General features: G+C 30.2%; 1 protein-coding gene across 1 annotated transcript in view; it reads right to left on the reverse strand.

Annotated features, from left to right (window-relative positions):
* Positions 1-1,375: 1,375 nt before the first annotated feature.
* Positions 1,376-27,308, reverse strand: part of CSMD3 (CUB and Sushi multiple domains 3) — an 88,491-nt gene continuing 62,558 nt past the window's right edge. The window contains exons 9-14 of the mRNA XM_051971002.1: positions 21,800-21,865; positions 19,456-19,614; positions 11,370-11,482; positions 9,857-9,944; positions 8,426-8,561; positions 1,376-3,432 (exon numbers count right to left, since the gene is read on the reverse strand). Of these exons, the coding sequence (XP_051826962.1) occupies positions 3,273-3,432; positions 8,426-8,561; positions 9,857-9,944; positions 11,370-11,482; positions 19,456-19,614; positions 21,800-21,865 (722 nt within the window). The 3' untranslated portion in view covers positions 1,376-3,272. The remainder of the gene's footprint in view (positions 3,433-8,425; positions 8,562-9,856; positions 9,945-11,369; positions 11,483-19,455; positions 19,615-21,799; positions 21,866-27,308) is intronic.

The raw sequence follows: 27,308 nt of genomic DNA on the forward strand, positions 1-27,308 counted from the left end.
AAGTTGGGCTTTAGAGGAGCCACAGACCTCCCCCCATCCCTGTAAAGAATCAAATTCAAAATAATAGGGGAACTGAAAATAGAGTAAAATAATTTTTTAAAAAGCATATAAGAAAAAAGAGAAAAACAGCGGGCAGCCTTAGAAATGAAAGAAAAGATAAAATAAAGAACAAAATCAAAAGGAATAAAAATAAAAACAGGAATGAAAAGAACAAAATGCAAAAGTGAAAAACAGTAGGTTTATTTGAATTGAAGGTTTAAAAAGAAGTACAGTGACAATAAGAAGACCAGTTTTATATAGACATAAGAATAAGAAAGAAGTACTTTGGCTTTGATTACATGGTTTATGAATCTCTGCATGTGAATTTAAATATGAAAGAAAATTTTAAGAAGAAATTAAGAAATAAAAAAGTTCCTCCCCAAAAAATAATTGGAAAGAAAAACTAATGCCAGATTTATATAATGCATTTACAAAGTATTTAAAAATGTAAGTGCAATTTACACTTGGAGGAGAGGAGAGAAAAGAGGGAATAAACATTCATTAAGCACCTAATCTATGCCAGGCACTATGTGAAATACTTCACAAATATAGTTATTACTTGATCATAATAAACCACTACACACAATAAGAAATTCCAGGAAATTTACTAATTTTTTTATTATAAAGTCATAGTCATTGTGCTTATTAATGAACTTGAAGGAGATGGTATAGTATGATGGAAAATAGATTAGATCATGGAAAGAAGAGAATCAGGAATAATCAAAGGTTCATATTCTGCCGCTTAAGTCTACTAACTTTCTGTCTAACCTTTGGCAAATCAGTTAATTTCTTTAATCATCAGTTTTCTCATCTGAAAAATGGAGATAATACCTTTATTGTCAAACTTGGAAAGTTATTATAATGTTCAAATTTCATAGTTTATATGAAATTCTTTGTAAAATGCAAAACAGTATATATCAGCTATTATTACATTGGAAAATTGAGTAAGGTTTGCATGTCAGCCTATTTATCATGACTCAAAATGTGAATTTCAGGTCCTCAGCAATAAAGTGAAAGTATTTTGTTGAAGGAGAGATACAGAATTTTGATATCTTTGATATTTTGAATATCAAAATAGATATCCATGAATGAATATTTGCATTGCTGAAATATATAGATATTTGATTTTCATCCTGCTATTACTTGCATAATGTCTCCAATCACTTCAAATGTGTGTCAAGGTAACAGATGTAGGAAAATGAAAAATAAATTATTTTTCACTATTGCATTGCTAGTATTGAGAAATACAATAGTCTCTTAACTTTAATATTCTATATTTCTTCATTTTAACTGTGTTCTTTAAGTCAGATGAACAATTAAAAAAGAACACACAGTATTGTAAAAAAAAGCAATTATCCATTTTATTTTGTTTACATTGCACTGAAAATTTACATCATACTTTTACAAATTCTTTTTTTCATAAAAATATACTTCTTTACAAAAGTGTATGCATTAATATAAGAGGAGTAGCCAGTTGCAGAAGAAACATTGTTTAAACAAGGTCTTAAATGTATTAACCTTAACATTAATGAATGAATCATTGTTATTGCAGTCATTTGAATAAACAAGAATAAATAACTGATGGCATAAAATATAAAACAGCATCCTATCAGTAGAATACAGTTTTGAGAGATTCATATGAATTTTCAAAACAATAGGTTTCAAAGTGGTTTGTACGAAATTCATTAAGTGTTGTAGAAATCCAAGCAGCAGTCCTGGGTGCAATGATTTTTGGTAGGCACTCTGTATCATGGTATGAAAAGTTTTGATTTTCACAGAGTTATTATTTATATTGGAAAGGGAGAGTAACAAATAGTTTGCACTGGGTACAGATTTGTAGCTAATGAAATATAACATGCCATGAAGGGAAGACAATGGCCCACTAAAAAAAGAAACTGGGGTTATTGTATGGCCCATTTGAAAAGACTACCCATCAAGCTGAAGAATAGATTTCCTTCTATGAAATGGAAATCACTCTACCATGTCCCAAACTTTCCCATTAGGACAAGGAGTTGGGAAATTTTGCTAATACAGCAACCCTTGATGAAATTGTGGCTTGAAAAAAGAAAAAAAAAAACAACAACCAGATTTCTATTGCTTGACCTTTATAAATAAATATTCTAATTATCATTGTTGGGAAATGAAACCAAAATATGTATTCAAACTCTGTGCATTTCACAGATAATATGTACATGTCCTTATTAAACATAGAAGTAGTAAAATAATATTATTTATGTGGTAATAAAATAGAAAATGATTCTGATAGAGACTTCAATATGGAAGTATTAGTGTATCAATATAACAGTTTATAACAGTTTAACATGTACTACTTGGTCTTTCAAAAGTGGGAACTTTAATAAGACAGTCATTTTGGGAGTATTGTATAATTATAACTCTTAAAATTCATTTAACATGTTTTGTCAGGTTCTAAAAGCACAATAGAGTAAGAAATCTCATACTACCCCAATACTCACTGATAAACTAATAATTGAACACTGGGGCTATGAATAGGAGTAGCATGATCTCATTGCCCTTTTAGAAATTATTACTGTCAACCTAAGACAGGAATGCTGATATAATATTGAGGAACTGAAAACAGTGAGAAATGAAACAAGAGCATAAAACCTTGTTTTTCAACTGTGGCATAAAATAATTCTATAAGCAATTTCAAGGTCATGTCATGATCTTCAAAACAAATATGTGGGAAATATTTGGTTAACAAAGATGAATAGCCAATAAAGTGGTACAAAGTACATACTCATGGGATTGATGTAGCTCATGACTGTTAAAGAGAAGTCAGTGACCTATTGTCTCTTGTAAGTATAGCTCTTATTTTCTATCCTATATCTTTTTTTTTTTAACCCAGTCCCTCTAATATAGTTTATAAAGCACAGAAATACCGATAGTGGATGCTCCTCCAATATATGCAAATAAGTTTATGTTTTAGAATAATCTCCTTTTTTAAAAAAGCAAATAAACTGTGAGTAAGCACTCACAGAGTGCAGCTGATTCTCTGTAAAACTCTCCATGGTAAACATGAAGAAGAGTCATGTTCCAGTTTATGAAAAAAAAAAAAAGAACGAAACAAAAAACACTCTTCTCTATCATTCCTCAGGAAAAGGTGACCCAGTAAATCCTGAAAAGTGTGCTTTAATTTGTTTAGCAGTGGCCTAAATGTGCACTGTATTGTGTTTCCATTTCCAAACTTCTGAAGAAGCCAAAGTGTTAACACATTATACCATTGTGCAGACTGTGTTCAAGTTGGGGTCAAATCGTACTGCTTTCCCTTCGACTGATTTTGCATTGGTATCATACATGGGGTTTTCAAAAGCTGCTTGGCCATTGTTATTTTCATGTACAGAACATCCAGTATACTGTGTTTTAGGTGCAGTCCTGTGGAAGAGAAAATGAGTTTAAAAAATTGTGATTAGTTGAGGTTTCCTCTATAAAAAATAGCAGATGAAGGAACATTCCACTAATATTTAGTCTCATTCTTTCACAAATTATTAAGTGCTTAAATAAAAGAAAAAAGGGGAAATGAGAACTTTAAGGTCAAAGAAAGAAAGATATTTATAATTCTTTCCTAAAAATGAAATTCACAAGTACACACACTTGAATCACATATACACACATATACAATTAAAGTGAATTATTTATTGTGGGTGACTAGTAATTTGAAATTTAATTTTAGATATAATATCCAGTAAAATCTATTAATATATCATTTTAAATAAGAATAAAATTTGAGACTTGAAGATTATAGCTTTCTAAAATAATAATAGCTCATTTTATATACTTGTTTATTCATTCAAACATTTATTAAGCATTTACCATTATCAATACCTTATACTAGGTATTATAGAATAAATGAATTAAAAAATTAAAGAAAAAGTAAAAAGTGAAGTAAAAACATTAAATGAAAAACAGGCCCTAACCTCAAGAAGCTTAGATTCTCTAGGAAGGTGAGATGTAGAAGGTATACAACATATTTACATATAAGTTAATTAAAAGTATTGGCAACATAAATGCAAAATGATATGGGAGAGTGTGTGATAACAACTGGTAGAATCAGAAAGTCCATTTGTTGGACAAATATCTAGAGTAAACCTTGAAGGAAGCTATGGATTCAAATGCACTGAATAAATGATCCTTATCCAAATAATCATCATACTTTCCTCTTAGATTTATTATTTCTGCATAGACAGAGAGAGAAAAAAAAGCATTTACATAATACCTAATATATTGCAGATATTGTGCTAAGTGCTTTATAAGTTTTGTTTCATTAGAACCTCACAATAATCTTGCTATAAGATAGGTTCTGTTATTTATCCCATTTTTACAGGAAAGCACAGGTGCAATTGTCCTTGGTGACATAGTTAATAAATTTCCTAAGACCAAGACTGGATTTGAATTCAATTTTTCCTATCTGCAGACCTGGAGAAGCCTATCCTTTGCCCATAGGCAATTATGCAACTGATGCAAAATACTCCATTCACCCTTTTTATTCTTCTTTTCCTTTTAAACAATATGTGTTCTCCCAATGCTGTATTTCAGATATAGGCTGTAGTTTGACAAATTTTAATGATTTTGGCTTCTTTAATTTATTTTACAAATATTCTGCTTTATAATAATTTAAAAGTAGACATGAAAAATACATATATAAAAAGTAGAAACAAAGCAATTATTTGCAAATGAATATAAAAAAATCTTTAAGAGTAGTGTCAAAGAGGCTAATTCTTAGGTTCTGAAACATGGGATAAATACATTAAGAAGTATTTTTTTAAATATTTTAATACAAGTAGGGACAATTAAAAACAAAAGTAGAATTGTTGCTTAGGGTGGATGGGAAGATGACAAAATCAAAAGTCGTGAGTAGACAATTTTCATTTTGCTACTCTTTTGTCTATCAAGTAGAGTCACCTTCAGATTAGAAAGGAGAGAATAAAAATAATTAATAAATCCAATGCCAGTTGGCCAAAGAGATTTCCCTTGAAGTTACTCAAATGCTATTTCTGACATTAGTTAAAAGTTCTGCTGATGATCATGGTAAAATCCTGGAGAATGGGGAAGATATAGAGTCAATAAGGCAAAAAATGTCAGGAGTTTCATAAATGGGAAGAAAGCCATTAGATAAATAGACTAAAAGACAGAATGAGTTTACTAAGAGTGCTAGGCAGACTAGCTCAGTAGTTCTTCACTTTTTTTTTTCAAGATGGGGAGCAAGGTAATATAATGGACACCATTAAATAGTTTGCTGAATGTCTTTCATGAGGTGGAAAGATACACACTGTGATAATATTGCTCCTAAAACAATGAGGGATCAGAACAACAGAACATTTACTGTTAAATAGGTCCTAATGAGTAATAATTAATGCATCAGTATCAACCTGAATCTTCTAGATTCTGGCCTTAGGTTCCAGGGCTCTGATAGGTGATCTTTATCTCATTTTTGGAACTTGACTTCTGTATTAAGTCTTGACTATTTCCTGACCATGACTCTGTTCCTGTACTGTCCTTGTACCTTCCTGCTCCCCTTTATCTGCTGTGTTCTTCTCTTAGAACACAATCTTCTTGAAGGTAGAAACAGTACTTCTGGTTTGTACTTGTATTACAAGCAATCACACAGTGATGATAAGCCAGTTTTTAAGTAATTGATTGTTGTATTATGAGAGCCACCTGCCAGTGGCTGCTGGAAGTCTAACTCAGACCTGTAGAATGGATCTCTTCATGTGAGAGGATGATGATGATATAAGGAGATTGAGAGGCAGTTGCTATTCTCTGACCTCCCTTCTCTTCTTTCTTGCCTCCAATTTATTTCATTCCCAATCCACAAGGAATATCTGCTTAAGTAAAGGCTGTTTTGCAAATCCTTCAAGTGTCATAATTCACAGCTGTGGAGGCTTTCAGAGAACTCACCTGGCCCTTCACTTAGGCATGGTCCTTAACACTTGATAAATTTTTAATTAAGATAGCAGTAGCCCTTACCTCCCAGGACTCTTGTAAAGATCAAATGAGATGATAAGTGTAAAGCCATTAACACATTGCCTGGCACACAAATAAGCACTATCAAAATATTGGCTATTAACATTATGTTAACTATTAAGTGGTATGCTATTGTATTGTATTTGGCCTTCTTTAGTTCAATGACTTTAATAAGTATTACAATCATAATTATATATGTATTATTATATATAATATAATACATAATAAATATAGAAAACACATATGGTAAATACTAATATAATGTATAACATATATAACACAGAATATAATAATAAATAATAAAGACATAAACAGTACCTTTATCAAACTTTCAAATGAGACCAAATTGTGCAGTGTTATTAGTGTATTGTATGACAAAAATAGATCTTAAAGGAATTGTAAGAGCAGTCAGCTAGTATTTATTAAATGCTATAGGTACTATACTAAGCACTGATAGTAATGACATAAAATTTAAAGAAGTATAAATCCCATATTAAAAAAATCAATATGGTATGTGTGAAAAATACTTAGAAAGTGGCTAATGTGAAAAATGTTTTCTGAAATTCCTGATAACATTTTAAAAAGCTAAAGTTACCTTAAGCTGTATTATTATATAAAAAGTGAGAGAAGTGATAGTACCATTGTGTGTGACCTAGTCAGAACACATTAGGAGTACTGTATTACACATTTTAGGAGAAATATTAAGAGATCAAAGTAGTAATAAATTTTGTATATGGGTATTAATTCTTTAGTTAGAGTTGGACTAGATGTCTCCTGAGATCCCATATAATTCTCTACTTTACACAAATGGTTTTATCTAATGAGATAGGATCATGAAATAAAAACATTACTAGTTACTATATTCATATATATACTATAACATTTGGCCTGAATGCTCTCCCTGGTTCTCAAAGCTTACTTCATTGATTCTTATATCATACCTTTGACTAGAGTTGTCCTGCTGTTCTCCTTTTTTTCTAATCCTAAGACATTTACTATTATTTCACAGGAGTAAAATTTGGGAGGTTTCCTGGTAAAAGGTGTTAGTTGGAACTTTGCTCTTCTCTTGTGATAGAATACCCTACATTGAATAGCCCGTTAGGTGAACAAGTTTAGACACTACTGTTTAAGCCTTCAGGAGACCACAGTCTCATATTTTAATTTTAATATAGTTTGAGTTATATTTTATTGTTTAAATATAAGCCTTTTAAGCTATTTTGATTATTTTTACATTGCAAGCATTTCACATACCCTATGATAAAAATGAAAAATAATGCACATTCTAGAATGCTTAAAATAATAGCATAAAATACTTTCAAAATTTTGATATTAAAAATTGCCTTTCAATTCTTGAAACCTGTTATTCACAATAGTTGCTTTTAAGTTCTGATAAGATGTTCTAATGGCTCTTCTTATGTATTTTTAATATGGATTACCTTGACCACCCTTCCTTTAATACACTTCTCTTCCCATGAAGAGATGACTTATTATATTTATTATTTTTATATTTATATTTAGATGACAAGAAATGACTTGTTATATTTATTTAATTTTTCTCTGCAGTTAGACCTATCCATATGATTTCTCTTTTAAACTTTCACTTTCAATAAGTCAGTATCAACATCATTTTCTTCTGTTCAAAGCATATCTGAGGCCAGAGGTGGAACTTTCTTTTGCTAATATCTGAACAATGTAATCACTAAATTTTACACAATTGGCACATTTTAAAAAGTACAAAATATTTTGATTCCCTTTATATTCAAAACAAATAATTTTTAAATCAGTCAAGTGGCTTAGTAGAGAGATGGACCTGAAGTCAGGAAAGCTGGTCTTTAAATCCTGCCTTATACACCTATTAACTTTGTTAACCCAAAACAAGTCACTTAATTTCTGCCCCAGTTTCCACATTTTAAGATATATGAATCCAGATCATCTAATTTCAAATTCATTGATTTCTTTTTCTATGTCTTATCATGTCAGACCTATATTTAATGAAGAGAGTGTAATTTTCTCATGCAGAGAAATAAAGAATAACGATAAAAAATCCAAATGGCTCTTCTCTCAGCAAAGTGAGAATTTGTAATATTTCCTAGAGACAATCATTTTTAATTTGTACTAGGATGCTCTATTTCACAATGTTTCAATATGCAACTGGAAAAGACTCCACAAAATTTCCCCTATCTTTCAGGTACATAAAGAGTATGTTAAAGTTAACATTCATTTCATTTTACTTAGTACTTCTAAAAAGAGTGTGTGTGTGTGTGTGTGTGTGTGTGTGTGTGTGTGTGTGTGTGTATGGATGGATATAAGGGAAAAGTATTTCAGAGATTGAGGGTAGAAATGAACTAATGATCTACTTCTGTTTATAAAGGTAAAATCCAAACTAGCAAAAAAAGATACTTACCTCTGTTTATAAAGGTAAAATCCAAAACCGGCAAAAATAAGGGCAAAGAAAGGCACAAGGATAGCAATGGCCACAGAACTACTATTGGTACCATGTGGTTGGTTGGTAGTATTAGGACCTTCTGACATGTTCAGTCCTACAAAAGAAAATGAAAGCTTGACAAATGTATAACATCTCTTTACCCTAAAAGCTTCATCTGAATACTGACAATCATTTTCTGCTCCAATGATAGTCTATCTGTACTCAAGCTATTGGCTTTCTTGTGTATACATTTAGCACAAATACTTGTACATATTACAGTTTCACTTAATATACAATTTAAATTAGTTTTAACCTAGTTTCAACAATTGTGTATACCATTATTTTCTATAAAGACATTTAAAATTGTTCCCTAATCATTCTGAGAGTTTGTTTTTTCTTCTTGAAAAATAAATACATTCAAAAAAATATTGTTAATTAAGATTTGATACAAGACTAAGTTTCTATTGTTTCTTTTAATTAAAAACTAACATTTCTTTCATTATAAACAAATAATTCAGAGATTTGTGTTTTAAGGAGAAAAATGAAAGTATAAGAATTCACAAGGTAAAGGCTCACTTCAAAATAAAATTTATGTTTCACATTTAGACTAGAGATAATAGAATGATGAAAAGAAGAAAAATAGATAATATCACCTGAGATATATATAATATTGTATGCCACAGAAATTCTTAACAAATCCACTGGAGCACTAATATTAGAGTGCATATGCATTTTCTCAGACAATTTTGGTAAATGAAAGTGACAAATTCAACTTGGAAATTACAAGTACCTTTCACCACAAAAAATTAGCATAACTGAAGAGCACTAAGCTCTTTCAGAAGGGGGACATTACTCAAAGTTATTTTCCCTCTTAGATACTATGAGCTTATTATCTAAGTGCCACTACATTACCTAAGCAGTAAGAAAATTGCAACAATATTCAAAGTGAAAGGAGGGATTACTGCTCTTGAGAAACAAATTAATTGATTTATTTTTTAACATTTTTATCAATTTCACATTTCCTTCTTTTTATTTGCTGAAGAAAAAGATGTGATGTTTATTAGAATTATGGTTAAAAAGTAGGGGTTGAACATATATATATATATATATATATATATATATATATATATATATATATATATATATATACATGTATATATATACATGTTAGGGGTTGAACATATATATATATATATACACATATACATGTTAATATATATATATACACATATACATGTTAATATATATATATATATACACATATACATGTTTATATATATATATTCAACCCCTACTACACACACACACACACACACACACACACACACACACACACGTATTTAATATATAGAATCCATGGCATTTTTTCTAGAATGTTCACAGTACAAAAGAGTTAAAATAAACAATTACCTAATCGCTGAAGTCCAAACTGCCCATAATCTTTACCCTGAATAAATCCTTGAAACACATAAGTTGCTCCATCAGGTTCTGCAGAAACCTTAAACAATTAAGGAGAGAGAAAATTAAATCTGGAAGAGTTTTGGGGCCATAGCTACTTTTATCTGATCTTGGTGAATACTTAGCTTTTATGCTGAAATGACAAATTCTGTGCAAAATTATTCCACTGTATATCTTAGCCTTAAGCAATACAGCATTTTAAATATTATTTTTAAAAATGCTATCATTCAGAGCATAGAAAATATCTGGTTTTCAAATCCCTTTGAAATTAGAAAAATAAATTCCAGTGCTTAAATTTGTAAATCAGAATTGTAATCTCTAAAAGCAATGACTTCATGGGACAATATGGAGAGTCCCATGGCAGTTTCAATGAAAAATGATATTTTATATTTGTGTGGTACATTTTTCTAACTATTTATATATGCATAATTTTATTTGATTTCCCAACAATCATGTAGAGTATGGGATAAATTTATTTTATTGCCCTTTACAGATGATTGGCTAAGGAAGTAAACAAGTATTAGTTACAAGTTCTGAGGAGTACAATCTCCTAAATTATGTAAATTAGGCTGTTAAGAAAGTACTCCAACCTCTCAATTATCCTCCTTTTATATGAGACTAATCCAAAATTAACAATTCTTTTGTGTTAAACTTTGCCCTCTGTATGCTCTACCCTTTTCAAACTCAAATACTCTTCAGAAATAAAGTCTTAATTACTCTTTACCGTAAATGAATTTATTAGATTAGTTTTTTTTTTTTTTTTTTTCCCATTACAAATAACATTGGTGCAACATGAGGGTAAAGAATGCTTGAGGGAAATAAAGGATACAGTTTCCGAGATAGGAGGCTTAGGGAAATTTGCCAAAAGCAAATTTTATCAAATTTATAATTTTGCCTGAAGCCATCTCTGACCAAGCCACTGACCTATCACTTTATTTACTATTGGGACTTCCAGATATGAAGAATATTTCCTGAGCTATCCTGTTCAATCAAAAGCAAAAGCCTGTCTACAGGTAGCTTTGTCATGATTTCTTGACCATGCACTACCTTGTCAATCCAGAATTCTCACACACATCTGATTTCTTTGCTCCTCTTGCACTGACTATAAGTAGAGAAAGTCACAGAATTGAATTGGTTACTTACATGTCCTACCTAACTTATCCTGTTCTACAATATTTCCTGTGTACTATGATCAATTCCTTATCTCTCTCTCTCTCTCTCTCTCTCTCTCTCTCTCTCTCTTTTCTTCTCTACAGGGGTCACCAATTTCATTTCCATTACCTATACAAATGTTCCATTAAAGCACATAGAACTTATTTTTTCCCTTCAATACACATCTAACATATTATTTCATTTATACATTTATGCACCTCAAGATTTGCTTCAAAAAAAAAAATTCTGGTCGAACAAGGACGTGGCAGATCAACCTAAAGCTAACAAATAGCATTTATATAAAAATACTTACAAAACCATCCATGGCCCAATTTTCCTCCTTCATTTTGCTCACTGAAGTATGAGTTGGTGCTTTAATAAAATAGATATGTAGCATTAGGCGAGCTTCTTGGCTTTTATAAACCCCTGGAAAATATAAATGCATTTTAGAACATTTAACAAAAAAAAATAATTAGGGTTAATTTTATTTATGTCTAAACTGCTCAAAACATCAAACATTACAGATTATAGGTGAGAGATGGAAATAAGTCCTAACTAGTCCATTAAGCTTTCACCAATTAGTCTAGACTTCAGTGCTTTCTGCCTTTTGTGGACACTCATATTACTATAGTTTAGCTTTTAAGAATTAAATAATGTTTGTACTATTATTAGTTGCTTTTGTATCTTTAACTATTTTTGTGTACTTATCTTTTCTCTTTAAATTATAGATGTTATTCATAGAAAAAGTTCATGATATATTTGCTGCTACAAAAATATCCAGTAGCAATTCATTCAACAAATGCTTATGAAATGCATTAAAATGAGGCTGGGTGCATTTCAGGAAAACAAGGAAGTTCTTGTACTTAAATATTGAAGATGACACAGATATAGCTTTGTACAAAGCATCATTTTGTGAAAAGTGAAGTACTCATGTAATCATGCTATAGGAGGTTCAGAGAGGGTATCAGGAATCACTACTGAGAAGGGAGTATAGAGAGTTTCATGAAAGAAATAGAATTTTAGCTGGTTTCCAAAGGATGAGAAAAATATAGCTTGGACACTGACTCAAAGTCAAGAAAGCAAAGGAGATATCTAGGGAATAACGAAGAATTCAGTTCAGTTGGAAGAGAGAATATACAAAAAGAGAGGATGTAAGATAAAACAACTAAGGAACCTCAGTGCCAATGTTCAAAAATAACTGTTGACTTATTGGATTCAGAGTTTTTCACTAAGATTCTATTATCCCAATTCTGATGTAATCTCATATGAGAATTTCTTTTTAAATTTTTATGTGTGTAAACATATACTGGCCCTACATCTAAATTATGATCTCTAAAATGTTTTCATGTATACATTCTGAATCCCAAAAAGTTATAAATACTTTGTTGGAGTTCATTTAGTAGGACCCCAGAATTTAGAAGAAGAATCTTAGAGTACTATCTATCCTAACTTCTTCATTTCAAAGACATTAAGAAAAATTTCCCAAGGTTACACAAGTAACAAGTGGCAGAATCAAGATTTATACACATATCTAATAATTCTATATCCACCACTCTCTCTGGATGTTTTCATGATGAATTCTTTGAAATTGTTTTGGATTATTATCTTGATCAAAGTAGTCAGGTCTTTTACAATTTATCATTTCATCATTGCTGTTACTATGCACAAAGATTTCCCAATCCTCAATAATTCTACATTCATCACATATTGATACTAAATATGGATCAATTGAGCTTCTTTCTTTACACATAGATTCTTGCTATTTGCAAGTGCTTTTATTTTAATTTTGGAAACTTAAAAATATGATTCATGTTATTAAAAGTATCATCTACTATTGATTCTCCGACCTCTCATTTGATTCTTTATCAACAAAATAACCCCAAAATTTGAATTTCAAAAAGTATTTAATGTATTGTAAAAAAGTAAGAATTATATCTTTTCCATGAATGTGATCATTATTTGTGAATATATCATATTATATTTATATATTATATATTATATATATTATAATTATATGTGAATGATATCATTAATGATATCACTATTTATAAAGCATAGAATCATATTTTAGGGATTTCTTTTGAATTAAAACTAAGTGTACATACTCCTATGACAAAACCAAAGATTTGTTCTCCTTGCATCTTTTGGAAAACTGAGTTTCACAGTGCCTAGAATAATTAGAATTGTCAAGTAACAAACTGTCTATTGCCAAACTTTGTGATTTTCTATTTATGGCATTTTTTTCCCAGTGCAAACAATAGTTAAATTAATTTAATGTACATACATACATTGCAAAATACAAATTTTTTATACTGCCTAATCACTGGTAGCACTGACGATCCAAGATATAGTAATGCTACTAATGACCTGAAGGACTTTGTGTTTTAAAATAATTTTATTTTCCCAATTTTTGGACTTCTTTCATCAGTAGCAATTTTATAAGAGAATTATTTGCAAAACTACTAAAATACCTTGCCTTGTTTTGAATAAATAAAAAAAAAGAAGTTTATAAATACTATTCCAGTGTCAATGACTAAATGAGAGTTTAAATACTGAGAGTTTAAATGAAATTATCTATTTGAGTACACTGAGGAATTCAGAATATAATGAAATATTATTGCTTACTCATTAAATTCAAGTTAATCTTCCCTCAAAGTCTTATTGTGTGACTTTGTACAAGACATAGCCTAAGTTTCTTCATATGTTAAGTGGTGATAATATCATACACCAGACAGGGTTATTATGAGAAACATATTAGGAATGTACTTTAAAAGGGTTTTTTTGTTTGTTTGTTTGTTTTACTTTTTTTTTTTTTTTTTTTTTTTTTTGCAATATGGCTAATATGGAAAAATGTCTTATATGAAAAATGGAATAATTTTTTATAAAAGCTCCTTATGTATATACATACACATCCTCTAAGATCAAATGCAATCTAAAGTCCACAGGAGGAAAAAAAATGTTAACTTTTATAAATGATATAATTCAAAATTTAAAAAAGTAAAAAAAAAACTGTCAGGGAGATTACAGTTTAATTTGCAGCTAATTCATTAATTTTCTCTCTGGATATTTTTATGATGAATTTTTTGTAATTGTTTTAGATTATTATCTTGATCAAAGTAGTTAACTCCTTTACAATTCATTGTTTCATTATTGCTGTTACCATGCACAAAGATTTCCTAATTTTTCTCAATTCATTCTATTTAAGTTCATAGGTAATTTTTTTTTCTGAAATTGTTCTCATTGTCACTTCTTAAAGCACAACAGTATTCCATCACAATGATATGCCATGACTTGTTTAGAAATTCCTCAATTGATGAGCATCAATCCCCTCAATGTTAAATTCTTTGCCACTACAAAAAGAGCTGTTTTAAGTATTTTTGTACATATAGGTCTTTTTTATTTTCCTTTGATCTCTTTGCTGTACAGACCTAGTAGTGGATTAAAATTTATGCTGAAATTTTTCACCTGTGGGCATAGTTCCAAATTGTTCTTCAGAATGGTGGAACTAGTTGATAACTCCACCAAAAGTTTATTAGTTAAACCCTTTTCCCTCATCCTCTCCAGCATTTGTTATTTCTGATAGGTATGAGGTAGTACCTAAGAATTATTTTAATTTACTTTTGTCTAATCAATAGTAACTTTGAGCATTTTGACTATAGAAGCTTTGATTTCTTCTGAAAACTTCCTATCCATATCCTTTGCTCATTTATCAATTGATAAATGACTTATATTCTTTAAATTTGACTCAGTTCTCCATATATTTTGAACAATGATGTTCCTAAAACAAAAGTTAAGTGATTTTTTCCATGGTCAGACAGCTATTAAGTGTTTAAGGGTGCAATTGAATTCATGCCTTTTTGACTTTAGGCCTAGTGTTCTATCCACTGAGCTATCTAGACCTTTTATTATTATTATTATTTTAGCTCCTAATACTGTCTCCCTTTATCCATTTTCTCTTTTATCATGACCATACCATATCTTTTATTCCTTCCTTTCCTATTTTCCTATTGTGTAAAAGAGATTTCTATAACAAATTAGTACATGTGTGTATAATTCCCTCTTTGAAAATATTGATAAGAATGAGGTTCATTGCCCACCACCCTCTATCATGCCTCCTACTATAAAGTGAGAACATAATTCCCATTTTTTTGCTTCCTTTGCTTTTTCTCACAGTGCGTCCCTCTTTTTCTCATTTACATTTTTTGTGATATAATTGATTTAAATCTACGTCTTCCATATTGACTGTAATCATCACAATAATGACAAAATTTTTAGAAATTACATGTCCTCTTCCCATATAAGGATGTTTAACTTTGTTGAATGTTATGATTACTCTTACATGTTTACCTTTATATGCTTCTTTTGAGTTTTCTGTTTGAATGTCAAATTTTCTTTTCAGCTCTGGCCTTTTCAACAGAAATACTTGGAAGTATTCTATATCATTAAATACTTATTTATTTATCCTGGAGGATTATACTCAGTTTTGCTGTACAAATTCTTTCTGGTTGTAATTCTAAACCATCTGACTTTCAGAATATCATTTCAAGCCCTCTGATCCTCTGTAAAAGCTGCTAAATCCTGTTCAATCTTAACTGTCACTTTCCATAAAAGTTGAATAGTTTCCTTCTGGCTACTTGTAATATTTTCTCTTAACATGGGAGCTCTGGAATTTGGCTCCAACATTTCTAAGAGTTTTCATTTTAGATATCTTTCAGGATGTTATTAATAGAATCTTTAATTGTTTTCCTAATAATTTTTGAAGTAGTTTAATTTTTTTTTTAATTTGCTCTCCTTGAGCAATTTAGAACTATGTTACAAAAAGTTATCAAACCGTGCATACCCTTTGATCTAGCAGTGTTACGACTGGGCTTATATCCCAAAGAGATCATAAAGAAGGGAAAGGAACCTGTATGTGCACAAATGTTTGTGGCAGCCCTGTTTGTAGTGGCCAGAAACTGGAAACTGAATAGATGCCCATCAATTGGAAAATGGCTGAATAAATTGTGGTATATGAATATTATGGAATACTATTGTTCAGTAAAAAAATGACCAACAGGATGATTTCAGAAAGGCCTGGAGAGACTTACACGAACTGATGCTGAGTGAAATGAGCAGGAACAGGAGATCATGATATATTTCAACAACAATACTATATGATGATCAATTTTGAGGACATGGCCATCTTCAGCAATGAGATGAACCAAATCAGTTCCAATGGAGCAGTAATGAACTGAACCAGCTACACCCAGCAACAGAACTCTGGGAGATGACTAAGAACCATTATGTTGAATTCCCAATCCCTATATTTTTGCCTGCCGGCATTTTGGATTTCCTACACAGGCTAATTATACAATACTTCAGAGTCCAATTCTTTTCGTACAGCAAAATAGTGGTTTGGTCATGTATACTTATTTTGTATTTAGTTTATACTTTAATATATTTAACATCTACTGGTCATCCTGCCATCTAGGGGAGGGGATGGGGATAAGGAGGGGAAAATTTGGAACAAAAGGTTTGGGAGTTGTCAATGATGTAAAATTACCCATGCATATAACTTGTAAATAAAAAGCTATTTAAAAAAAAATTGCTCTCCTTGATCAGTTTTCTAGATCAGTTGTTTTTCCAATGAAATGTATCACATTTTCGTCTAGTTTTTCATTGTTTTAAATTTGTTTTATTGTTTCTTCAACCTTCATAGAGTCGTTTATAGTCTACCTGCCCAATTCTAATTTTTAAGCTATTATTTCCTTCAGTAAATATTTGTACCTCTTTTCCTACTTAGTCAATTCTGTTTTTAAAAAAGTTCTTTTCTTTAGTGAATTTTTGTATCACATTTTCCATTTGGTCTAATCCATCTTTTGAAATATTATTTTCTCCAATGTTTTGTGTTTCTTTGGCCAATATGTAAATTCTATTTTCATGATTTTCTTGCATTATTTTCATTTCTTGCCTCAATTTTCCCTCTATCATTCTTATAACTTAAAAAAAAAAAGCTTCAGAAATTCTTATTCTGCTTATGTCTGAATAAGATTTTTCTTTGAGGCTTTACTTGTAGCTGTTTTTATGTTATTGTCTAATGGGTTAATGTCAGTCTTTTCTGTTATCATAGCAGTTTTTATGATCAAGTTTGTTGTTGTTATTGTTGTTGCTGCTGTTAGGTGGATTTTTTATGTTTTACTCATTTTTTTCCAAACAATTCTTTGACTTTGAACTCTATGTAAGTTAGGCTCTGTTCAACTGTTGGTGGGGAATCATGGTCCTAAGCTTAAGTTTTTTTTGTGCTGCTATTTCAGAGTGAATTTTAGGGATCTGCAAGTTTTTGGTGCTTCCAAGGTGGTGTGATATGGAAAGAGAGACAGTCATTGCTCTTCAGTTCTGCATTCTGGACTTTGCCTAGAAATGACACCTGATCCCATGTAATCATCGTGGTAGCAATTCTCTTGGCCCTAGAACCATGACAAGGGCTCCTGCTCTCTTGTAATTTGCCACAAATGCTACTTTCTACCCTGGAATTGCAGCTCAGAATTTTGTATGAAGGGTAAATACATATGCATCCATCTATCTATCTATTTATGCATATATTTTTCTGCATGTTTGTGTCTGAGTATATGTGGGTATAAATGTATGTAGGCCTATGCATGTATGTATGTATATGTATATACATATATGTGTGTAGGTTTGTGCATGTGTGTGAATTTGTATTTATATAATAATATTTGTGCTTAAGTGTAGCTACCTTGGGGAAAGTAGGGAGATTAAAAAAGATAAAAGAATAAAGTAAAAAGTTCTCAACAGAGAACAAAAGAACAACTTATAAGGAAGCAAAGAAAAGATGGATACTAATGAATATAGTTTCTTTAATTATTATACATGCTTTCTTGAAATAGAAATTTATTTTTACATATTTTTGCATCCTCCCTGATGTTCTGCTGGGTATGTACATGACAATGTTTTGTTTTGTTTTAGTTTCATTTTCTTTCTTTCTTTTTTCATTCAGTTTTTTTTTTAATTTTGAATTTAGTTGAATAATAATGATAAAAATAGAACTATGTATGAACAATAGAGTGGCCTGTACCCTGTAATCTCTTTCTGATCAGTTGCCTGATCACTATGTTGTCCATGGGCTACTGAAGCTGTTTTTGTTTATTGCCATATGTATGGACTCCAATCTTTCCTGAACATTGTAAATTTAGCTAGGCTCAAAAAATGTTTCATCCTCCCTTTTTCTTGTTTCTGACACTCCAAAATTTGATTCAAAACATTATTTTGAAGTTATTTGGAAAAGAATGTTGAGCTAAACTTAGTTGCTGCCTCTAATTTGCTATCTTGGTTTTGGCTGCATCATCTTTTAGACTCTTTTAGATATAATATTAAGTTTCTGTGAGCAAAATATTGCCATCTGATTGTAATACTTTGATTATTATCTCTGTCATTAAAAGATATTTGTTATGTTATTATTTATATCTGTATTATATATCCTTTCTTTGTTATTTACTTGTTTTTCAGTTATTTCTGATTCTTTATGATATCATTGAAGATTTTCTTGGCAAAGATATTAAAGTTGGGACAGATAGATGCCGCATAGGATAGAGCATCTGCTCCTTAGACAGGAGAACTTGAGTTTAAATGCAGCTTTGGACATTTAACATTGACAAGCTGTGTGACCTGGGGCAAGTTACTTAACTCCAATTCATACCCACAACAAACAAAAGATATTGGAGTGATTTATTTATTTCTTTCTCTAATTTATCTTATAGATGAAAAAACTGAGCTAAACAGTGTTAAGTGATTTGCTCAAGGTCGCATAACTAAGAAATGTCTAAGTTGAATTTGAAATTAGAAAGACATCTTCCTGACTGCAGGCCTGGCATTTTATCCATTGAGCTACCCACCTGCCCTTATCTCCTTTCAACTTTCATTTATGGGCATTTTTGTTAAGGACCATGCCATGATCCTCATCATTTATATCTCAGGGAGCATTGTCTGACTAGAATGTCTAATCTTTTTAATGGCATCAAACATCTGACATTTCCAAGTATTTAAATGATTTATTAAAATATTTACTTTTCATGTTTTTTTTTTTTTGATCCTATGTAGACAAATTCCAGATAATGAAAATGAGGAATTATTTTATAATGAAATCTGTCTTTTTCTGACCACATTAAAAAAAAACTTTTGGGGACTTATCTCAAAATATTTTCTGTTTGGATAAATTTAAAAGGTCACTTAATAGTCTATCAATAAATATTGAATAAAAATGAATCACAAATTCTATCACAAACAAAATTTATACCTAGAAAATTGTATAAAATTATAAATTGTGAAATTATAAAATTATGACAAGTGATAAAAATGAAAGTATCAAAGCATTAAAAAGCTTTAAAATTCTGATAAGGTACCTGAAAGTAGCAATTCCATATTGCTGTTGCTTAGTGTTGCATTTACTCTTCCTGTGGATGAATTAAAACTGGTCACTGTCAAAGTCATAGGTTGTTTTCTGCCTTTGAAATTATAAGAGCCTTTCCATATGTAATTCTGGGCAAATACATCATCAGGAACTGTAGATACATAAAAAGTCATAACAATCAACTCCTTTAGACTTTGTACTTGAAATGTACTAAGTAAATATTTATTCATTGAATGATGATTGATTATAATATATTAAGCTTCACAAAATGCTAATGTTGGTGAACACAAATAGTTCTATTTTGAGTAAAATTAATATCAGTGGGACAAATACTATAATTTATAATCTAACAAATTGTTGGGAAAATGAAATTATAAAATCAACACAAAGCTGATTCATAATTTCACAGGAAGCTGTAACTGAAATAATGCTGGTATTATGTAAGTAGGAATATTATTTTCCAAAGGACATTAATTAAAACCACACTATATTTATTAATTTAATAAGTAGTCTTAGTCTCTTATGTGTGCTAAAATGTAGATAGCAATCCCAAATTATGCTGTCTTCAGAGAATGAAAGATGCCTTATACAATTGTATTGTCATCAAAAATCACTGAATAAAATATAAAATGAATTTTGATTTTATTGAAAACTAGCAGCACGAGCAAGCTCTATCATATAAATATTCAGCTTTAGATAGAAGTAATGTCTAAATCAGGGGTTCTTGATGGAGGAAATGCAAACTTGTTTTTTGAATATTTTGGTAACTGTATACCAATATAATTAGATGTTTTTGAAAATCTATGTATTTATTTTATGCATTTGAAATAGTCTTGAAAAGTGATTCATAAACTTCACTAAACTACCAAAAGGGACCATAACACATGAGAAGGTTAAAATTCTCCTGTTTAAATAAAATAATGGAAAATTCTTTTACTTAGAAAAAAAAGAGATAAATTGGTGAAGTCATCAATCATTTATTAAGAACTTACTACATGTCAAATGCTGTGCTAAATACTGGAGATACACAAATAGAAGAAAACAGTTGCTACTCTCAGAACTTAAATTTTTTCATGGGCAATCTGCTGTGTCTCGGTTCTTACTAAAATAATTCACATGTAATTTCACTAAAAGTTTAAAATATTTCACAATACCAAGAGACTTACAATTTCCATTGTGAATTTAATCTTTTCAAAGGTGAAATAAAAGTACATTAAAGCAGTCAGTTTGTTCCAAGGTTCAGCTTTTCTTACAGCATTTATAGCAAACTCCTTGTTGGTATTCCTTCTTTTTTATATGTATAAAATAGTATTTACAGTTGCTTATAAAATGATTCCAAATACCCGGAAAAGGAGAATGCTCTGTATTTCTGACAAATTAGAAAGCTTAGGAATTTCAGTAACAACAGATATCATTCCTAAGAAAGGATAGCTTTCTACAGAACAGATTTATATAAGGATTAAAATATCTGAAGGCAATATCAATAAAGTCAATTACTGAATTTTGTCATTTTCATCACTACTACTACATCTATTCCGTCTATTCTCTTCTCTCTCTTATACAACTTCCACCCTAGTTCAATATCTTTCTACCTAGAGGATTGTAATAGTCTCAAAATTATTCTCTCTACCTAAAGTTTCTCCTTGGTACTATCATTCTTCCAAATACTTATCACATTGTTTTCCAGAAGTTCTCATATTTCTCCCCTCCACAACAAATTCCAATGACTTATTATCTCAAAGATCAAATAAAAATCCCTCTACTTAGCATTTAAAACATTTTACAACTCGATTCTAACAAAATCTAATTCAGGGATCCTCAAACTTTTTAAATAGGGGGGGCAGTTCACTGTCCCTCAGACTGTTGGAGGGCCAGACTATAGTAAAAACAAAAACTTTGTTTTATGGGCCTTTAAATAAAGAAACTTCATAGCCCTGGGTGAGGGGTATAATTGCCCTCAGCTGCCACTCTGGCCAACGGGCCATAGTTTGAGGACCCCTGGACTAAGATATACTATCCATTATTCTCCTTTATATATTGCGTGGTCTAAAACAACAACAACAACAAAAACCTGTCCTTACTCTCTCACATATGACTTTGTGCCTTTTTATTGGTTCTGTCATGACTACATTTCATTTCTTTCACTGCTTAGAATCCCTAGTTGTCTTTAAAACTCATCTCTCAATTTGCTATACTGTTACATTTCATATAGACAAAAAATCTCAGAGCCAAGATTCAGATTCTCATTCTAAGTCTCAAATATAGTGCTTCAGCATTAACTCTTAACTATAAAATTTGTTTACCATGGTTTGTAGACAAGGTTTTCAGTTACTTACCACTTAACTTTGGACTGGGTGTTCCCAAAGCTGGTCTAGGATCTTTCACCAAAATTTTGGAACCCGCTATTGAAAGAAATGACAGAATGAGACACACATATAAGCAAACATTTAATAGAATGACTTGCTTCTTTACAAAAAAATACTGTCATATTATAAAAATTCTTCATTCTTACAGAAGATATTGTTGGAAATTTCCTTCTATTTGATTCTTTAAAAAATATTTATTTATTTAAACTTAAATACAAAATAAAAAAGTAAAAAAAAAAAAGAAAGAAAAAAACAGAAAAAGAAAAAATGCCACATTCACAACAGAATATGAGAGGATTCAAAATATTAAACAATAAATTTCAAGAAAGCCTATGTAATAACTATTATACATTGGATTCAGAACTGTCCATATTTTCTTGATCTCCTTATAAGTTTTCTTTTGTTCTCTTACTGTGTATGCTTTATTCTTTTTTTTTTTTCTTTTTTCCTCCCCATCCACACATTCCCCAAGAAGGCTACAATTAAGCACAGATATATTTTATATGCATATACATGCATACAAATATGCAATACCCATGTATGTGTATATAAATAGATAATTATAATCACGCAATATACATTTATATTAATCTATATAAAGCCATATTTTTTTGTCCTCTTTTTCTCTGAAGGTGGATAACATCATCCTTTCTAAGTCCAAGTCTTTCCATATTTTACTAAATCCACTAATACATTATCTCCTATAGCAATATTCCAACCTTATACTATCTAATTATTTCAATTAGTCTAAAATAATTAATGTGGCTGACATATAGTATAGTTTCCTTAGTTTTCTCTTTTGATTAAATCTATTATTTTTATCACTGTGTAAGATCAATGATTAATACTCCTACATTTTTTCTAATAAATTCTAATCCTGGTTACTATTGTTATGTTTGTTTGTATATTTTATTTTCCATCCCTGTTAACCCCTCCCTTTTGTTTTACCTACTGCCTTGCTTTGCTATTATCCCCCTCCTAGAATTCCTCTTATCCTCATTTCCTTCTACTCTAGCCCTTTCTCTTTATCACATTCTTATTAATCTATACATCTGATCCCATTCTCATTTATATACCCATCCTTCTATGCCCCTTATCCCATTTCTTCCCCATATTATTTCTCTATAAATTTAGATCTTTATATAACATATATATATATATATATATATATATATATATATATATGCATTATATTTGACCCATTCCCTCTTTAACCCATTCCCAATGAGAAGATTCCTGTACTCCTCCCTAATTGATTCCTGTTAGTTCTACATCTCTCATCTTTTTTTTATCATTTTTTTTTACCTTTTCCTATATGGTTTTATTTTGTAGAATCACATCATACTCATATGTATTCTAATCATTTTTAAACAACCTAATTACTAATAACAATTTTACACGTATGGTTTATATTTCCACATATAAAACATAAAACACTTTTGTCTTTATTGAGCCCCTTGACATTAATCTTTGACACTCACTTTATTTTTCTCTTGGATCTTATATGTCAAATTTTCTATTTAGTTCAAGTCTTTTACAACAAAACCCTGAAATCCTATCTCTTTTTTTTTTCCATTCAGAATTATGCTTAATTTTGCTGGGACTGACATTTTCAGCCACCACCTTTATTCATTTATTTTTCAATATATAGAATACCAAGGTTTGTGATCTTTCATTGTAACTGTTGTTATGTCCTTTGCGATTCTAATTGTGCCTTTGCTATATTCAAATTTTATTTTTTCTTGTTGCTCTAAATATTTTCTCCTTGATCTAGGAGTTTGGGAATTTGGCTATGATGTTTCTGTAGGTTTTCCCCAGAGATCTCTTTCAGTTGGTTATCAATAGATTATGATTATTATTCTTACTATCATTGTCATTATTTTTTACTTTTCCCCCTGCTCTAATACTTCAGGACATTTTTCTTTATTTTTTTTTTCTGATCATAGCTTTTAGGTAGTCTGCTTATTCTTATGTTTTCTCTTCTTGATCTATTCTCCAGATTAGTTTTTTTTTTTTTTTTATGAGGTAGCTCACATTCTCTCTTTTTTTAATTCTTTATATATATATATATATATATGTATATATATATATATATATATATATATACATATATATACATACATACATACATATATATATATTTATTTATTGGTCTCATAACTTTTATATACAATGCACATTTTAACTGACATTTTAATAAGAGAAACAACATTTGTTAAAGACCACGCCTAAGTGCAAAACCCAGAAAGCCTGTAAAAAGTAAAAAGGGGACTGTATCATTAAGGGGCAAGTCAGCCTTTACTGACACAAATATTGCTTATGAATTGGGAATGAAATAAATCAAAAGCAAGAGGGAAGAGGGGAGAGATCAGAGAACTCAACTGCCTCTGGCTCTCCTTGTATTGTTATCATCCTCTCACATGAAGGGATCTATTCTGCTGGTGAGAATTAGATTCCCAGCAGCCATAAGCAGGTTGCTCCCATAACAAACATTAAAATAACTGGATACATACATAACATATAAAGAATAGGTAGGAATCAATTTCAAAAGTAAAGGCACAAAGTTTCAGGGACATAGGAAGATCTGATGTAAAAGCTACAATTTAAGCTTAAACTTGAATGAAGACTATAAAAATGAAGAGGCAGATGGAAACCATTACCAGCATGGGGAACAGTCAGGACAGAATGTCTAGAACAAGGAACATCAAATAGACCAGAGTGGCTGTAACAGTACTAGGAGGGCAGTAATTTGTTAAAAGATGGTTAACTTAGAAAGGTGACAGGTTGTTAAGAATTTTAAATGACACAGTATCTCATTCATTGTGTAATAAATGACTTATTCATACTTTTGCTGTATTAAAATAGCTTTGACAGCTGAGTGGAGGATTCATGGAGCAGGGAGGGTGGTGGGGTGATTCAGGGAAATCAATTGCAAGGCTATTGAAATATTCCAGGCAAGAGATGATGTGTTAAAACTAAAGGCTATGAATATGTGAGGAGAGAGAGGGTTTGGGGAGTATGTTATTTCAGCATCATATGAAAATGAGAACTTGGATGATTCTGATAATTGCTTTTTGACAAATAGACAAAAGAAACTAGGGTTTGAGGGAAAAGATAAGTTTTCTTTTGTATATAGTGAGCTTGCAACATCAATGCAACATTAAATTTAAGATGTCTAAAGATAATCAGTGAGGTGGAACTGAATTTCAGAAGAATCCTCAATATATAGATAATAATTGATTCCATGGTGGCTAATGAGATTCCCAAGTGATATAATATAAAGGGGGAACAAAGATATGGAACTGAGTTTTGGGAAAACTCCAAATTATAGGATCTAGTAAAAGGAAATCAGGTTCCCATTTTTAGGAGGAAAACAAAAAGGGTAACCTTAGGTAAATTCTATGTAGGCAGCCAAAATTGTTTGAAGACTTAAGAAATACATGATTATCAATGAAGTAAAAATAGGTAAAAACATAAAAAGAAAACCTACTTTGTTCTGGCCAAAGAGGATTGAGATTGTAGTAAAATAACAAAAGATGAAGATGATGAGGTTCAATATTAATTTATATGAATTTTTATATTCCATGCATTTTCAAAAGCCAAATAAACTAAAGGGTTTGCTGAAAAACTATATCTATCCCTTAGTAATTGCCATATTTTAAGTTAAAATGTAAATTAATAATAATAATAAAACAGTTAAGAGGAGAAAATGCTAAAAATAATTTCAGAAAACATGAAGACTTGCACAAAATAACAAAAAGCAAGATGAGCAGAACCAAGAACATGTTGTATACAGTAACAACATTGTTTAAAGAACAACTTTGAGTGAATAAGTTCTTAACAAAAAACATATGAAGACACTTCATCCAGAGAAAGCACTGATAAATAAAAGGATACATAAAATGGATTTACACACACACACACACACACACACACACACACACACACACACATTCATAATTATAGCCATCTCAGGAAGGGAAAGGGGGGGGGAAGGTATAGAGGAAGGAAAACACAGGAGGGAGGAAAGGAATTATATGGCAACCTTATTACACATTTTAAAGAAATAGAAAATTGTACATAATAGCTTTGCAGTTTCACATATATATTCTGCTATATTGTGAAAATGCTTGTTTTATTTTGTTTTATTTCAAAATAAATAAAATTCTTTAAAAAATCAAAAGACAACAATAAAAATGAGATTTCTTTGAAAGGAAAAAAAGGAGAACACTTAGTGGTAAGCATATTATTTGGGAGTTTGTTTTTTTCCCCCTCTAAGAAATTGAAATACCAATCATTTCCCCTTTCGACAGATTCACTTCACATCAATATGTGAAGTTTTTTTCACATCCTTGCAAATGTAATCTTTACAAATTGCAGAACAAAGTCCAGACAATTGTCATTTTGCATCCTTTTGATTTTTTATGTATGGATATTTAGGCCTAATTCATGTGAATAATTATGGATTTTTTTTTTTAAGAAACTCTGCCATGTTCCAAAGTTTAATGTGATCAAAATGGTGTCATTAGCAAATATAAGCAAATGGAAGAACTTTTGACATAGAAGGAATTTTTAATTTATAAAGTTTGATGCCATCAATATGGTATCATCTATAAGCATAAGCAATAAAGAGACCTTTTCACTTAAAAGGATTTCCCAATCAATCTATTTAGATTTTATAATCTAAATATTATAAGACAAATGAGAACATTTTTGTTATTCATGAAAAAGTAGTTGGTTCTAATATTATTTATTTCAAGGAATACTGTATGATTTTAACATGTATCAGAAGTATTTTGTTGTACAGTCAACAACAAAATCAATAATCATCAACAACAAAATCAACAAAATCAATAAAAAATCAATTTGGTGCCATTAAATTAAATACTATAGTTTATGTTTTTATCAAGCAAGATAATAAATATGTAGCACACTTTACAACATCAAAAACAAATTTACAGACTTCTATGAAATCTTGAGAACAATGATTACAATATTTCCACAGACAACTTTATTTTATGGTTTAAACATACTTTTAAGGAATGTATATGTAGAAAATCTGTCCCAACCTTTTTACAAAATATTGATATTATGTAAATATATTATTTATTCAGTTTTAAATTCATATCTCCATTTTTTGGATATTTGATTTCTAGTAAACTTTAATATACACTAAAGTAATTTAGAAATCATACATAATCTTCCAATTTTAAATATATAACCTTTTAACATATAATAATTAATGTATTCCATATTGCAGATAACTAAGGCCACAATACAATCTTTAATAGAATGAATTATATTCATGTATCAACATTACAAATATTCTATCAACAATTAAGCTATTTATGCATTTTTCTAAGATTCCCTCAAATGTAAAGCTACCTCTAAGTCATGTACCCCAATAACTAAGATACTTAGTACTGAGAGGGTATTAAATTTGTTAAAACATCAAATTTGCATAATTAATAAATCTATA

The sequence above is a fragment of the Antechinus flavipes genome, chromosome 1, assembly GCF_016432865.1.
Source record: "Antechinus flavipes isolate AdamAnt ecotype Samford, QLD, Australia chromosome 1, AdamAnt_v2, whole genome shotgun sequence".
NCBI lineage: Eukaryota > Metazoa > Chordata > Mammalia > Dasyuromorphia > Dasyuridae > Antechinus > Antechinus flavipes.